At 42.1% G+C, this 15,667-nt stretch overlaps 1 protein-coding gene across 6 annotated transcripts in view; it reads left to right on the top strand.

Annotated features, from left to right (window-relative positions):
• The window catches only part of LOC141129359 (nectin-1-like), a 130,991-nt gene extending 115,591 nt beyond the window's left edge, over positions 1-15,400 (top strand). For 2 of the 6 annotated variants that reach the window (XM_073617348.1, XM_073617347.1), the window contains one exon: positions 14,602-15,399. In XM_073617348.1, coding sequence (XP_073473449.1) covers positions 14,602-14,708 — 107 coding nt within the window. In that variant the 3' untranslated portion in view covers positions 14,709-15,399. Of the gene's footprint in view, positions 1-4,478; positions 5,088-14,601 lie in introns of those variants that run through there. The other 4 variants (XM_073617346.1, XM_073617341.1, XM_073617345.1 and 1 more) reach the window with 4 other exon arrangements.
• The last annotated feature ends 267 nt before the right edge of the window (positions 15,401-15,667 follow it).

Here is a 15,667-nt window from a genome sequence, read left to right as displayed (position 1 = left end):
TATGTTTATTTCCTGTTTGGAGAGTTTGGACTTTGTTTGCTGTTTTATATATATTTTGGCAAAGTTCGAGAGTAGAATTACCAGTCTTGTATTCTAAACTCAAGGGAAAAAAAAGTATGGATTAGAAATGGCGGAATACTGGTTTGAACACGCTAGAATTAGAGTAGAAGGAAGGAGAACAAAAGAGAAATTCCAAGCCCAACTGCCCCTTGTGGACAAAGAGGCAGACAAAACAGTCAGCCCCTAACTATGACTGTTTTTAAACCATGGACTGAGAGTGACGTGCAGAAGGCTACCGAGCATATTAAACATGCTAAGTTTGGGGCCCCAGAAATTATTGAAAATATGGAAGGTCTGAGGAACAGTTATAGGCTAAACGGGGTCGAAGTGGAAAGGGCCTTAAGGAGGGTTCTAGGATCAGTTTGGGCATCAGTAAAGGGAAATTGGGACCCCTGTGTAGCCACAGTGCCCCCTCAACATAGAGGGGAACCACTGGCCCTTGATAGCCAAGATTTGACAGACAGATTGACTGCCTTCTATCAGAGATGCAATCTCCGATGGGTATAACGAACTGACTGGCAAAAGATTAATATGACTGTACAGGAAGACAAGGAAAGTGTCAGTGATTATCTAAATAAACTACGAGAAGTTTTTAAAGTGTTCTCTGGGCACCCCAAAGCTGAGGATGTTAATAGTGCATATCAACAACAGCTAAAGATAGCTTTTGTTAATGGATTAAAACAGGATCATAAGGATTACATTGTTAAAAACATGGTTACTTACTGAACTGCATCAGTTTTAGATGTTTTGCAATATGTTAAGCATTCTGAGAAGTATTTGAAAGCGATGGAAAAAAAAAATGTGAAAGTAAAGTTTTTTGTGCAAGGTGATTGAGCCCAGCACGACACCTTTCCTGTATGACAATACTTTTGACACAACCTCACTTAACAATACAGAGATGTACTACATTAAACCCATCCACACTAATACCACTTCCTACTGATGGTCATAAACATGATTGTACTGCTGCCATCACTGAAAAGTAGGGGTGTAACGGACCGTTGCCGAACCGTGATCCGTACGGATCAACCTCCGCGGATCGGCACACCCGCGATCCGCGGAGCACTCTGCGGCCTCGGCCATAGGAAAGGCCGCGGCTTCTGCCTAGCTCCGGAGCAGCGGCCATCTTGGTACACCCGGAAGCGGCCGCTGTCTCGACAGGAAGTGACGTTTCGTCGCCGCCATCTTGCTACACCCCACACTCCTGCACAGTACAATAATGATAGAGTGAGAAGGGCGCAAGCGGACATCTTGTTACACCCACCGGAGTTTTAGATTTAAAAACCATTTTCAACACAAAACCGAGCTTATATGCATAAATACAGTATTTGTAGATCGGACAGACTGTTTAGATGTTAGATTTTAAAAGCAACAGCAAACCTGCTGACCTTACATGGTTGCTAATGTGACAGAACACCTCTGATTTTCACATTTAATGTTAAATGTGAAAATCAGAGGTGTTCTGTCCGAAAATGATCCGATCCGTGACTCTGATCCGAGGATCGATCCGATCCGTGAGATTTTTGATCCATTTCACTCCTACTGAAAAGGTACTGCCATGAAGTGATTGGAAAGATGTACCGTTATCTAACCCTGACATGACACTTTTTGTTGATGGCTCCAGTACGAAAAATCCAGATGGCACAAGTGTAACTGGATATGCAGAAGTGACACATGACAGAACAGGAAATCATAGAGATAGATCATACAGTCATATGTATCCCCTGGGGAGAAACAATATTGGAAAACAAAAGGTTGCACAATAATATATAACATCTACACATCACCTGAAGGAAAGCTGGTATTGCCAAAATCCTTATTTAGGTATGCAGCAGTATTGACACATGGAGTAACTCATGTGTCAAACAGGGGGATGACTGAGATGTTAAATAAGGTATGTACAGCCTATGGCTTCACAAACTACTAAAAAACTTTTTGTTCTCAATGCATTATATGTGCAAGACACAATGCTCAGGGAGGCAAAAGACCACGGAAAGGGAAGTTCCCCACACCGCAATATCCATTCCAACACATTTGCATGGATTTTATTGAATTAGTCAAATGTGAAAAGGAAGAAATATTGTTTGGAAATCATTGATGCATTGACCAAATGAGTAGAGATATTCCCCACAGGAAGTGCTGACGCCTTAACAGTATCCAAAGCCTTACTAAAATATATCATTTCACAGTTTGGGATACCAGAGAAGATTTATAGTGATAATGGTCCACATTTTGTAAATCAGACCATAAAACACCTAACAGAAGTGATGGGTAAGAATCACTGTGCATATCACCCTCAGTCAGCAGGGCTCGTAGAAAGACATAATGGGAAAATAAAGAGCAAGCTAAAAAAGGCTATGGAAGAGACAGGGAAAAATTGGATGTACTGTCTCCCACAAGTTATTTTAAGCATGCACATCACCCCCACTAAGGAGGGGCTGAGTCCATTTGAAATGATGTATGGTAGACCTTATAAAATACCTTTATTACCAAATGAAACCCACACAGAGGAAGAGGGGAGAACCTTAGCAGAATACATGTCAAGGTTATTAAAACAGAAACAAATTAACCAAGAGTGTTCCATTCCAGAAGGACAAATCGGGTGCTCATCAAGGTAATCAGAAAGAAGTATTGGCACTCCCCTAAGTGGGACGGGCCATATCTGGTACTACTTACTACTCCCACTGCAGTAAGAATTGCTGAAAGGACTACCTGGATTCACCAATCCCACTGTTAAAAGGTAAATATAGGCAGAGTAGGGACAGAGAGACTGAAGGAGGGGGAAAGTCCAAATACAAAGGGAGGCAGATAAAAGGTCTGCTTGTCTCAACCTTGGTGAAGAAAAGGCCCTATCTAGGCCCCCCTCACTTCAGATAGGATGGTAGGGATTTTGTTCCTCGTGAGAGTATTGGTGACTCTAGGAGAGGCCTCTATACGGGGAGGTAGGAGACACGGGAGGATAGTGGAACCAATCAATTGGGAAGAGACAGGAAGAGCATTGAACCTCACCTTTGTTGAAGGAACCACCAGTACTATACAGGTGGATTTCTGCCAGATGACAGATTGTGGAGATAAGGTAGAAGCAAGCAAGTTGACCTGAGCAGATAAATACGTGTGCTACCTGGCAACTACCGGGTGTACTACTTGGGATTCAGTCATGTGGACAACTGCAGCCCAGGATTCGGGATATGAGATCCCAGCAGCAGGAGATTTAAAGAATAGATTAACCATAACTGAAGCGGCCCACTCTCCCTGTACAGAACCAAAGAATTGCAATATATTATTGATTTTCCTGAAGGACCCCAAACTAGAAGATCAGAGGTTATACCGTGTAGGAGCCTGGATATCAGGAGCTGACCCTTTGGGAAAATTCTTCCTTGAAGTTAAACCAAAGAATTAGACAAACAAGAAGAAAGAATTAGATAATAAGGACCGACTTAAAGTAGAGGTATTAGGACCCACAGTAAGATTCACCAATCTCACAGTGGAAGAAGCTATAACATTAGAAACAGGATACCAGGATAAGAATGAATGGCTTGAATGGGTTATCTATACTGCTAACATCCTAAAAAAAAAGAGAACTGCTTGGTCTGTGCAGGAGCCAGAACCCAGCTGGCTACAGTGCTTTTTCCCTTAAATAACAATATAGGTCCAGATGGTTTAGGGTGTATGCTAAAGCTATATCAAAAAACATACAAACCTGACACCAACACTCCCTGTCACACGTTAAGTTTATTGTTTCCCCAGGTTCAGAGACCTCAGATACCCCCCTGCTGTCACGGCATACCCTGGCAACTTTACTTGTTTTGCACTTCCGGGGAATGAGAGTGGCACAGATTTGGGGTCTTTACCGGATGACTACTGCATGGAGAGGATTAACAAAGGGAGGGAGAGGGTGACAACTGGGTTGAGCACGACACCCAGAGGGCGGACGTCTGGTGGTTATGCGGAGACAAGAGGCTCAGAGCAAGCATCCCAGCCAATTCCCGAGGGGATTGTGCACTGGTACAGCTGGCAATGCCTCTGCGCTTACTGTCAGAGTCCCCTTGGAAGAAGGGTCACCGGAGGAGCAGAAGGGACACCTCTCCTGCAGGGTTTTTTGACCCCCAGATCTATATAGATGAGATTGGGGTTCCGCGTGGAGTGCCAAGCGAGTTTAAGGCTAGGAACCAAGTGGCAGTTGGATTTGAGTCTCTTCTCTGGTGGGTGACAGTAAACAAAAATGTTGACTGGATTAACTATATATACTATAGGTTTGTAAACTACACCAGGGATGCAGTTAAGGGATTGACAGAGCAATTAGCCCCTACCTCTCTGACGGCATGGCAGAATAGGATGGCATTAGATATGGTCCTAGCAGAAAGAGGAGGGGTCTGTAAAATGTTTGGTGGTATGTGTTGCACCTTTATTTCTAACAGTATAGCTCCTGGAGGAACCATGACTAGAGCCCTCGAAGGATTGACAGCTTTATCTAATGAATTAGCGGAAAACTCGGGTAATGATGATCCATTCACAAATTGGCTTGAAGGTTGGTTTGAGAAATGGACTGGACTTGCCAAGGTCAAGGACTTGCTAAGGTCTGAAAACCCAGTTGTGGAATGGATCTGCACTGAAGTAATAAATTGAGGAAGCAAATATAGATATCAGAGGAGGGAATGATAAGAAATATGTAAAGAATTACAAGTGATATCAACATTTGCCTTGTTCCTTATATGTTTTTTTTCTAGCTAAAATGGCCCTGAATTATTGTTTATGCAACCTGCTTATTTCCGACTAACGCCTAAAACAATACTTAAAAGAACTAACAAAAGTTTACCATATTAGGAAATATTGTGAAAGGACACTGTTTTTTTGACAATAAAGCTGACGATGCACCATAAGTCACCAGTGTGCCTTAGCTTGCCAAATACTGCTATAAAATGACATGTGTAAAAGGGTTCCTGTGTGACTCTGCTGGAACTCCTTGCTGTGTACAGAGTTCACCCCTATGTATCGATACATTTGTAATAAATCTGTCTTCTAATCAACATGACCGGAGTTGACTGATCAGTGAGAGAATGGAATTTTACAGACAACTTCATAGATCATCTCTAAGAGCCCTTGAACAGTGTGTTTTCTTGATTCAGTGTATTTTAATGCATTTTAGAGTTCTCCTTTACTGCATGGAAATTGCACCAAAATGCAGCTAACTTTTATTTAAAAAAATAGATAGATGTGCACGTAAGAGTGGACCTTGGATTTTTTTTGCAAAGTCCTTCTTAAATTCTTTTGTCTGTTTGACAATAAGCCAGAAATAGAAGATTTTACAGCAGTGCATAAAATTGATTTTTTTATAGCTATGGTGGCCATAATAATTAGATGACCGCCTTTTGATCCTTTTTGCTAATGGTTTGATTGGCAGCAATTTCGTCTATTTGAACTACCTAGGTTTAACCTTTAGCAGCAAAGACATTACCCATACTTCTGTTAGAGGGAAACATTTCACTCGTAACAACCTTGGTATATCCAGTGCTGTTACATAGGGGGGAGACCTCAGCCCATCTAGAGTGATTTAAAGCTTACACAGCATTTCCTTTCATTGCCTTTCAGCAGCTTAACAACATATAGGCAAAGTGGAGTTTTACTTTAAAGAATTATAGTTTTTTTCTTTAAAGATTTAGTTCTTGATGGGACAAAGTAGATGTAGTTCCACCATCTTAGGTACAAATTGTCTGTGATGTCAGACAAGGCGCACCCTCCCCGGCTTGATGCACTGTCAGCTGACACCATAACTAGTAATTAGAAGGCTGCTTCGATAATGAGTGCCGAAGCAAGCAGCGGCAAGGGCAATGCAGAGAGAGAGGAGTAGCTTGCCTCAGGCTATTCCTGGGATCTGGAAACAAACTCCATGCTAGCTTTGGTGTTGGCCGGCCATGCACCATGGAGGCAGCCCCATCTCTGACATTGCAAGCATCATGTTTCAGGGCTCCTAGGAAGATGAGACAAAGTACTTCATGTGCTTTTTCCCATCAAGAACTAAATGTAAAAAAAAAAAAAAAAGAATTCTTCTTTCAATGTGGGCAAATTTGCAATGCTCGGAAGCAGCAATCAATGGTAGAATTTAAAAATAGTTTGGATTCTTTTTCTTCAAGTAATTCTATCCACAGAAGGACATCAGGAATGTATTGATTTTTACTGCTCAGAGGCAAAAGTAGACACAAATTGGTTTGCTTTCTTGTCTTCTTTTTAAACCTAGTTACCGTATATACTTGAGTATAAGTCGAGATTTTCAGCATTTTTTTTGGGCTGAACGTGCCCCCCTCGACTTATACTCCAGTCACCGCCGTCTGCCTACATGATCAGCGTGTCATGTAAGCAGACAGCGGCCGGCGTGTGATACTACAGTTCGGAGGCTATTCCAGCTTTCAAAAGCCGCGCCTCCTCCTCGTCTGTGATGGGCTGAACACTCCATTTCCCAGCAGTCAGTGTACAGCCTATTATGGACATTCTCTCATCCTCGTCCGTGGTATGAGAATGAGAGAATGTCCGTGATAGGCTGACTGCTGAGTGTTCTGCCTATCACAGACAAGGAGGCGGCGCGGCTTTTGAACAGTGGAATGGCCGCCGGCTGGTAGTATCACACGCTGATCGGAGGATGGAGATCGCCACAGGGAGGATGGAGATCGCCACACGGAGGGACACATGCACATGTACAGGACACAGGGACATAGGACACATGCATATGTACAGGACACAGGACACATGCACACTAACATGTACATGTACAGAGACACAGGACACAGGGACACATGCACATGTACAGGACACAGGGACACATGCACATGTACAGGACACAGGGACACAGGACACATGCACATGTACAGGACACAGGGACACAGGACACATGCACATGTACAGGACACAGGGACACATGCACATGTACAGGACACAGGACACATGCACATGTACAGGACACATGTAGGCTGCACAGGACACGTACACAGGGAGGTATACAGCTGCAGATGGGCATTGTTGACCCTCTTTTTCCACTTACAGTAGCTGCTGCATTTCTCACCCTCGTCTTATACTCGGGTCAATAAGTTTTTCCCACTTTTTTGTGGTAAATTAGGGGCCTCGACTTATACTTGGGTCGACTTATACTCGAGTATATACGGTAATTCAAAATCTGTGCAACTTTACAAGATAGAGAGTTGAATAAACTCCTGTATGTGTGTGTGTATATGTGGGGTATGTATATATGTGTGTGTGTGTGTGTGTGTGTGTGTGTGTATATATATATGTATATATATATATATATATATGTATATGTGTGTGTGTATGTATATATATATATATATATATATATATATATATATATATATATATATATATAGTGGAGATGCGACCCCATGTCACTGGTGCATATAAGCAGTGTGTGCCTGATTTTGGTCTGGCCTAGGAGTCAGGAGGGAGGGAGTGCAGCACGAAGCTGCAAGCACAGAGGTCAGCTTGTTTGTTTCCGGTTCCTCTCTTTTCCCCCCAGCAGCGTGCATGCTTGGGACTGTAGCCCGCACCCTGTGGAGAACAATTAAGCCACCAATCTCCGGGACTACATTCCCCATGATGCCCCTCTAACGTCTACTGATTGGCCCTCCACTTTGGCCAATGGGGAAGGATGAAGAGCGGGCAGGAAGCCTTCTCTTCTCCCGTACTGCCGACTCGACAGCACCCGCTACATCTGCTTCCTTGATGGTGTCTCCCAGATGCACTCGCACCCCCTTGCCCCTAATTGCGGAAGCCCATGCAAGCAAGACTTACTGCGTAAATACAGTGCGACATAAAAAAAAAAAATCAAAACCCTCTAATTTATTCTCTAGTGCCTCTGCTTAAAAAATATATAATGTTTGGGGATTCTATGTAGTTTTCGAGCAAAATAATTTTTTTTTTTTTTTTTTTTTGCATGAAGGAGAGGAATATCAGAATTGCCTGGGCTGTAGTTGTAAATAAACTCTATTGTAAATAAATGTATATTATCGTCTCTCATATTTCTGGTGCTAATTCTAATTTACTAAAGATGCATTTTACGATTTCTAGGGCAGGAGAGAAACATATTTGTTTCTTTTAGATTTTGGCTTTTTATAGTTGAATGATTTTTAGAGCTATCTATGTAAGCTTGGATGGACACGATACATCATGTTTTATATCCCTGGGTTGGAAAGAACATAGGTCTGGAGATGTTTGGATGATGTCACCGGCTTAAAACGGTTTTGCATCATTAATCTGGTGGATCAAGCATATGGCGTCCTAGGACAGACTGCTAATGACTGTAATCTATACCCATTACGGCAACAGACTGTGCTCTCACCTGCCTCGCTTTGTTTGCATTATAGCTTGTTGTCTTCAACAGGCTCACGGCAACAAAGAGCTCTTGGCATTGCCATCCCCTGGTGTTACTGGTGTTTGTGTGATTACCGGGCTGGCAGCTCCTACACACCAGAGGATTTCCCCGGTTTCCTTGGTTTGTTGTGTACACTAATTGATCTGGGATTAAAGAGCCACACCAAAAATCAATAGTCCAGATACAATTTTATTCCAATGTGAGGTCAAGTAAAAGATCCAGCGAGCAAGCCAATGTGTTTTAGGGGCCCAAGCTTACCCCTTCATCAGGGCTAAGAAAATCCAACAAAGGCGTATTTAAATCAATAAAATATGTGGTATCGAATTGGACTTACATAAAATAATATTTTAGTCAGTCCAATGAAAAAAACACACATTTTATTGATTTGGATACTCCTTTGTAGTATTTTCTTAGCCCTGATGGAGGGGCGAGTTTGGGTTCCCGAAACACATTGGGGTTGATTTAGTAAAAGGGAGAGAACAAAATCTTGTGAAGCTCTGCATGGTAGCCAATCGGCTTCTAACTTCAGCTTTTTCAATTACTTGCTGCCAAATCACATACCTAGTATGTCATTTGACTTCAAGTGGTTGTTACTGGGGTCCGGTACAGTTTTTTTTTGGAGCCTGCGATTGGCTCTCTTGTAATAGCAATCAGAGCAGCTAACTAGCCGCTCGATTGCTATTACAAGCAGCAACCGTCCCCGCCTTCCGCAGCTTACGCACGCTCTCTCGTCCCACCAGGAGACCCGAGCTACCAAATGGTATGTCCACCGGCTAGTCGAAGACGAAGAATAATCCGGGATCGGCTTTAATCGGGTCTCGGCTATGGTAGCCCCGAAGCGATGACATGACATCATTGCCGGATGTCACCGGCGCTGTGACGGACCCCCGTACTCAAGATGAGTCTGTCTACAGTAAAGGCTTCCTCTGTCAGGTACCACACGATCCAAGATCCCTCAGAGCACCCAGTCATTAGCCGTAACTCAATGTAGGGTGAAAACAGCAGACTGTTTATTCAAAACACAGGTACGGAGAGGTAACACTCAGGGACAATGCCCCCTCCCTTGGATTCAGGGCAGGGTAAACTGTCCAATCGGCAAGAAGGAACACACAGGCATTCATATTTTTGAACTTTGGAACACCCTTATCAGCAGGGAGGGCTGTTAGAGGAATCCTCCCCCCCCTCCCTTCTCTGCCCTGCCCCCCAGTTTACATGCCAGTAACACAAATACCAACATCCATCCCATAATACACTTCTTCTAAGGCATACAGACACAACAGAACAATGGGACACAGCCACACCCCAAACAATCCCAGCAAAGAGTCCAACAGCATGAGACAACACACACACAATATATATATATATATATATCTATATATATATATAGATATATATATATATATATATATATATAGATATAGTATTCCAGTTTGGCTGTACAGCAAGTCCACCAGCACAGATCAGACTGGGGTTCTCGGTCACCCTGTGCCCCTAGTGGGGGTGATTTACACATAGGAGGGGCCGGGGGAGCTGGACAAGGAGTTTCCAGAGCTCTCCAAGGCAAGCTGGGTTCCACAAGCCCCCCACCCATAGTGACTCCCGTCACAGGCGCCATTTTTTGAAAATCGAAAGCGTTCAAAAATGCAGATCTTGGCGTTTTTTAATGCTTTTTAAGGGCAGAGGAGGGATTTGGTGTCTTATAGACCCCAGATCCCTCCATAAAAAGTACCTGTCACATGCCTATTGCTGTCACAAGGGACGTTTACATTGTGACAGCAATAAAAGTGATTAAAAAAATAAATAATTAAAGCAAAGGTGTTAAAAAAACAAAACAAAAAAACCATAATAATAAAAAAAAGTAAAGTGCCCCGTCCCACCATGCTTGTGCTGAAAGGTGAACACGCGCATTGGTCCCGCACCCACGCAAACAACGATCATCCCACACATGTGAAGTCTCCCTGTAAACGTCAGAAAATGGCCAGAAATTCTAGCCCTAGACCTCCTCTGTAACTCAAAACTGGTAACCTGTAGAAATGTTTAAACATCGCCTATGGAGATTTTGAAGGGTAAAAGTTTGTCGCCATTCCACGAGCGGGCGCAATTTTGAAGCGTGACATGTTGGGTATCAATTTACTCGGCATAACATTATCTTCTCGTAACATTGTCTTTTTTTCCACCTTTTATTTATGAACTGTTTTTATCTGCATACGAGATGGGGGAGGAGAAACTGCAGCACACTGATCTTTCCAGTGAATAGCTGTGTGTGTGTGTGTGTGTAGATATACAAAATACACTTTTCTCCCTCTTTTATTTATAAAGTTTTTTAGCCACATACGAGATAGGGGAGGAGAAAACACAACACACTGATCTTTCCAGTGAATGGCTGTGTGTGTGTGTAGATATAAAAAAAAATAATGTACACTTTTTTCCACCTTTTATTTATAAACAGTTTATAGCCGCATACGAGATAGGGGAGGAGAAATTGCAGTTCACTGATCTTTCTAGTGAATGGCTGTGTGTGTGTGTGTGTGTGTGTGTGTAGATATATAAAAAAAATAATATACACATTTTTTTCCCTCTTTTATTTATAAGCTGTTTTTAGCCGCATATGAGATAGGGGAGGAGAAACCACAGAACACTGATCTTCCCAGTGACTGTGTGTGTGTGGAAATAAAAAAATAATATACACTTTTTTCTCTCTTTTATTTGTAAACAGTTTTTAGCCGCATACGAGATAGGGGAGGAGAAACCACAGCACACTGATCTTTCCAGTGAATGGCTGTGTGTGTAGATATAAAAAAAAATAATATACACATTTTTCCACCTTTTATTTCTAAAGTTTTTTAGCCACATACCAGATAGGGGAGGAGAAACCACAGTACACTGATCTTTCCAGTGAATGGCTGTGTGTATGTAGATATAAAAAAAAAAATGTACACTTTTTTCCACCTTTTATTTATAAACAGTTTATAGCGGCATACAAGATAGGGGAGGAGAAACTGCAGCACACTGATCTTCCCAGTGACTGTCTGTGTGTGTGTGTGGATATAAAAAAATAATATACACTTTTTTCTCTCTTTTATTTATAAACTGTTTTTAGCCGCATACGAGATGGGGGGAGGAGAAACCACAGCACACTGATCTTTCCAGTGAATGGCTGTGTGTGTAGATATAAAAAAAAATAATATACACTTTTTCTCTTTTATTTATAAACAGTTTTTAGCCGCATAAGAGATAGGGGAGGAGAAACCACAGCACACTGATCTTTCCAGTGAATGGCTGTGTGTGTAGATATAAAAAAAAATAATATACACATTTTTCCACCTTTTATTTCTAAAGTTTTTTAGCCACATACCAGATAGGGGAGGAGAAACCACAGTACACTGATCTTTCCAGTGAATGGCTGTGTGTGTGTGTGTATGTGGGGGGTTGTCAGAAGAAGTCTGATCATTGGAGGAGAGTACACAGAGTTTCCAGCATAGCTTGAGAACTGACCACACTGTGTTCTCATGCCTGGTGCGGTCAGTTTTTAATAGGTTTTGCAACGTGTATACAGGACTCTCCCCCCCCCGTTGTGCTATTGTATTTTGACAGTTCCCCCCCCCACCAACTTCACAATACACAGGTCAGTGGCTGATCGAATGTTGGTTCTCTAGCAGGACCATTCAACAGAAGCCGGTCTTTAGGCTCCATTCACACCTATGCATTTTTTTTGTGCGTTTTCAGTTTTGCAGACACACACTACAGTCCATATAACATGGTCTCCTATGGATGTAGATCTCATCTGTGCTTTTTATGGAAAGGGCCAGGGACTTGTTTCTGGTTTTTGGTTTCATAGACGTCAATGGATCAAAAACGTGTATTGAAGAATGCAAAATGCACCTGAAATATACAAACTACAACCTACATACAACCTTAGACCGGCTTCCTCTGAACATAAAGGGACACACACATCAAAGTTTACCAAATTCTGGGTGAAATCCTATACCTGTATACTCAGCTTTGCTTTTCATTTCTTAATATAACTACAAAGCTCCTTTTAAATAACAGAGATTTATTTCTGCTCAATTCACTTCAAAGATCTTTGACTTCAGATGAGTTAAAAAAAAGAACAAAGTATTTTGGTATTTCTAAACTATGTGTGGAATTAAAAATAGAAGACGTTGTCCCTGTAAAGTACACAAAGTACTAAGATTATAAAAATGGAGGTTTAATGTAGAACTCCGGATTGGACTTGATTACGGATTGTTTCTGCAGAGAGGACATTCAGATAAATAAAGATTTCTTTTTCAATGAAGAGAGGAACGGGGGGGGGGATTCGGGTTCAATGTCTGGAGTTCTGCTTTTATTTCGGGAGGTGAAGTGTAACCCCCGGTACATGTCCTCCTCTTTAAACCCCGCTTTAAATGTCTCCACAACCCTATCCCTGATCTGTCTGATCTGTGTCTTGGCCTTCATGATGCTGTTTGTTCACTAAGGTTCTCTAACAAACCTCTGAGGGCTTCGCAGAACAGCTGTAGGTATACTGAGATTAAATTACACACAGGTGGACTCTATTTACTAATTAGGTGACGAAGAAAATACTTGCGCGTTGCTCTATATGACAATCATTGATTAGTAAGCCAAACAGCTGCTACCATTACCACTTGCCTACCAGGAACTTACCCCCCCTTCCTGCCCAGGCCATTTTTCAGCTTTCAGCGCTGTCGCACTTTGAATGACAATTGCGCGGTCATGCAACACTGTACCCAAACACAATTTTTTATCATTTTCTTCACACAAATAGAGTTTTCTTTTGGTGGTATTTAATCACTGCTGTTTTTTTTATTTTTTACAAAAAAAAAAAATTGAAAAAGAAATGTTTTTTGCTTTTTTTTTCTGTCAGTAAATTTTGTAACTAAGTAATTTTTCGCCTTCATTGATGTGCGCTGATGAGGCAGCACTGATGGGCACTGATAGGCTGAACTGGTGGGCATTGATGAGGTGGCACTGATGAGGAGGCACTAATATGCCGCACTGATAGGTGGCACTGATGGGCACTGTTAGGTGGCACTGATAGGCGGTACTGATGAGGAGGCACTAATATGCCGCACTTATGGGCACTGATAGGTGGCACTGATATGTGGCACTGTTAAGTGGCACTGGTGGGCACTGATAGGCGGCACGGATAGGCGGTACTGATGGGCATTGATGGGTGGCACTAATGGGTGACACTGATGGGTGTTACTGATGGGGATTGATTGACAGCAGTGATGGGCATTGATAGGCGGCACTGATTGCCAGCACTGACTGGCATCGCTAATGGGCACTGATTAATGGCACTTGTGGGCACTGATTGCTGCCACTGATGGACACTGATAGCTGTCATGGTGGGCAATGGTAGGCACTGATTTGTGACACTGTTTTACAATATTGTAATCAGGGCACTGATGATCAATGCCCTGATTACATTCCTAGATGTCCCCCTGTGAGGAGATGCCACTGATCGGCTCTCCTCGCCACACACTCTGTCAGTGTGAGGCGAGGAGAGCCGATTACTTCCAATTTGCGAATAATCGCACCAAATGTTATCACCCTCTCACCGAGCTGCTTGGCGATGGTCTTGTAGCCAATTCCAGCTTTGTGAAGGTCAACCATCTTGTCCCTGACATCCTTGGACAGCTCTTTGGTCTTGGCCATGGAGGAGAGATTGGAATTTGATTGGTTGCTTCCGTGGACAGGTGTCTTTTATACAGGTAACAAGCTGAGATTAGGAGCACTCCCTTTAAGAGAGTGCTCCTAATCTCAGCCCGTTACCTGTATAAAAGACACCTGGGAACCAGAAATTTTGCTGATAGGGGATCAAATACTTATTACTCAATTTATAACTTTTTTTGAAATGCGTTTTTCTGGATATTTTTTTTGTTCTTTTGTCTCTCACTGTTAAAATAAACCGACCATTAAAATTATAGACTGATCATTTCTTTGTCAGTGGGGCAAATGTACAAAATCAGCAGGGGGTCAAATACTTTTTCCCCTCACTGTATGATATTTTTGATATGATATCCTTGTAATGTACCGGATAGATAATACTTTGGTGGATATAAACTAGTAGGCGTAGTACTTTTCTTTGGACGGTCTGGTTGGAAGACACACGCTCAGTTATTTATCTCCTTGTTTTTCAGGTGGAAACGCGTTGAACCCGTGGATATGGGAGAACCTGAAGTCTTCAGATAACTTGGTGACGTTAAGAAGACTGTCGGTGTTTCAGCCCATTGATACCAACCTCTAAAATGTGCTTATCGGACAGACTGGCTCTTTTGTTGGCACAGTTGAAGTTCTCCTCCATTCCAGCATTGCTGCTAATTCAAGTTGCCCCAAATCAGCATTAGTTCCGTCACGGGATCACACACATTTTTGTTTCTTATTTATTTTTTTTTAATTTATTTAAAAAAATCCACTCACTCCATTCACTCCATTGAATATAAAAAAAAAAGTGCAGAAAGTTTTTGAAGAACCCTCATGTGTTGTATCTGTGTGTATATACACCATATTACCAAAAGTATTGGGACACCGGCCTTTACACGCATATGAACTTTAACGGCATCCCAGTCTCGGTCCGTAGGGTTCTATATGGAGTTGGTCCATAAAAACATAGAAGAGTGAGGTTCAGGTGGAGGAACTTGATTGGCCTGCAAAGAGTCCTGACCTAAACCCGATTAGAACGCCTTTGGAATGAATACGAGCGGAGACTACGAGCCAGGCCTTCTCGTCCAACATCAGTGCCTGACCTCACAAATGCGCTTCTGGAAGAATGGTCAAACATTCCCATAGACACACTCCTAAACCTTGTGGACAGCCTTCCTAGAAGAGTTGAAGCTGTTATAGCCGCAAAGGAAAGGGTGGGCCAACTCGATATTGAACCCTACGGACTTGTGCGTGTAAAGGCAGGTCCCAATACTTTTGGTAATATAGTATATGTGTGTGTGTATGTATATGTGTATGTATATATATATATATATATATGTGTATGTATATATATATATATATATATATATATATATATATATATATATATATATATATATAGTGTGTATATGTATGTGTGTAAAATTATTTATATATATATATATATGCACAAGGGGCATTACTCCATTCATTCTATGAATGAAACCTGATCTATGAATGGAGGGGGGGTACCTTTCTATCATCTGCTCGTCCTCCAATCATAATTGGGTATTGTTTTCCAAG

Source organism: Aquarana catesbeiana, linkage group LG02, assembly GCF_042186555.1.
Source record: "Aquarana catesbeiana isolate 2022-GZ linkage group LG02, ASM4218655v1, whole genome shotgun sequence".
In the NCBI taxonomy this organism is placed as follows: domain Eukaryota; kingdom Metazoa; phylum Chordata; class Amphibia; order Anura; family Ranidae; genus Aquarana; species Aquarana catesbeiana.
Note: the sequence above shows the minus strand (reverse complement) of the source record. Positions and strands in the feature narration are given on the sequence as shown.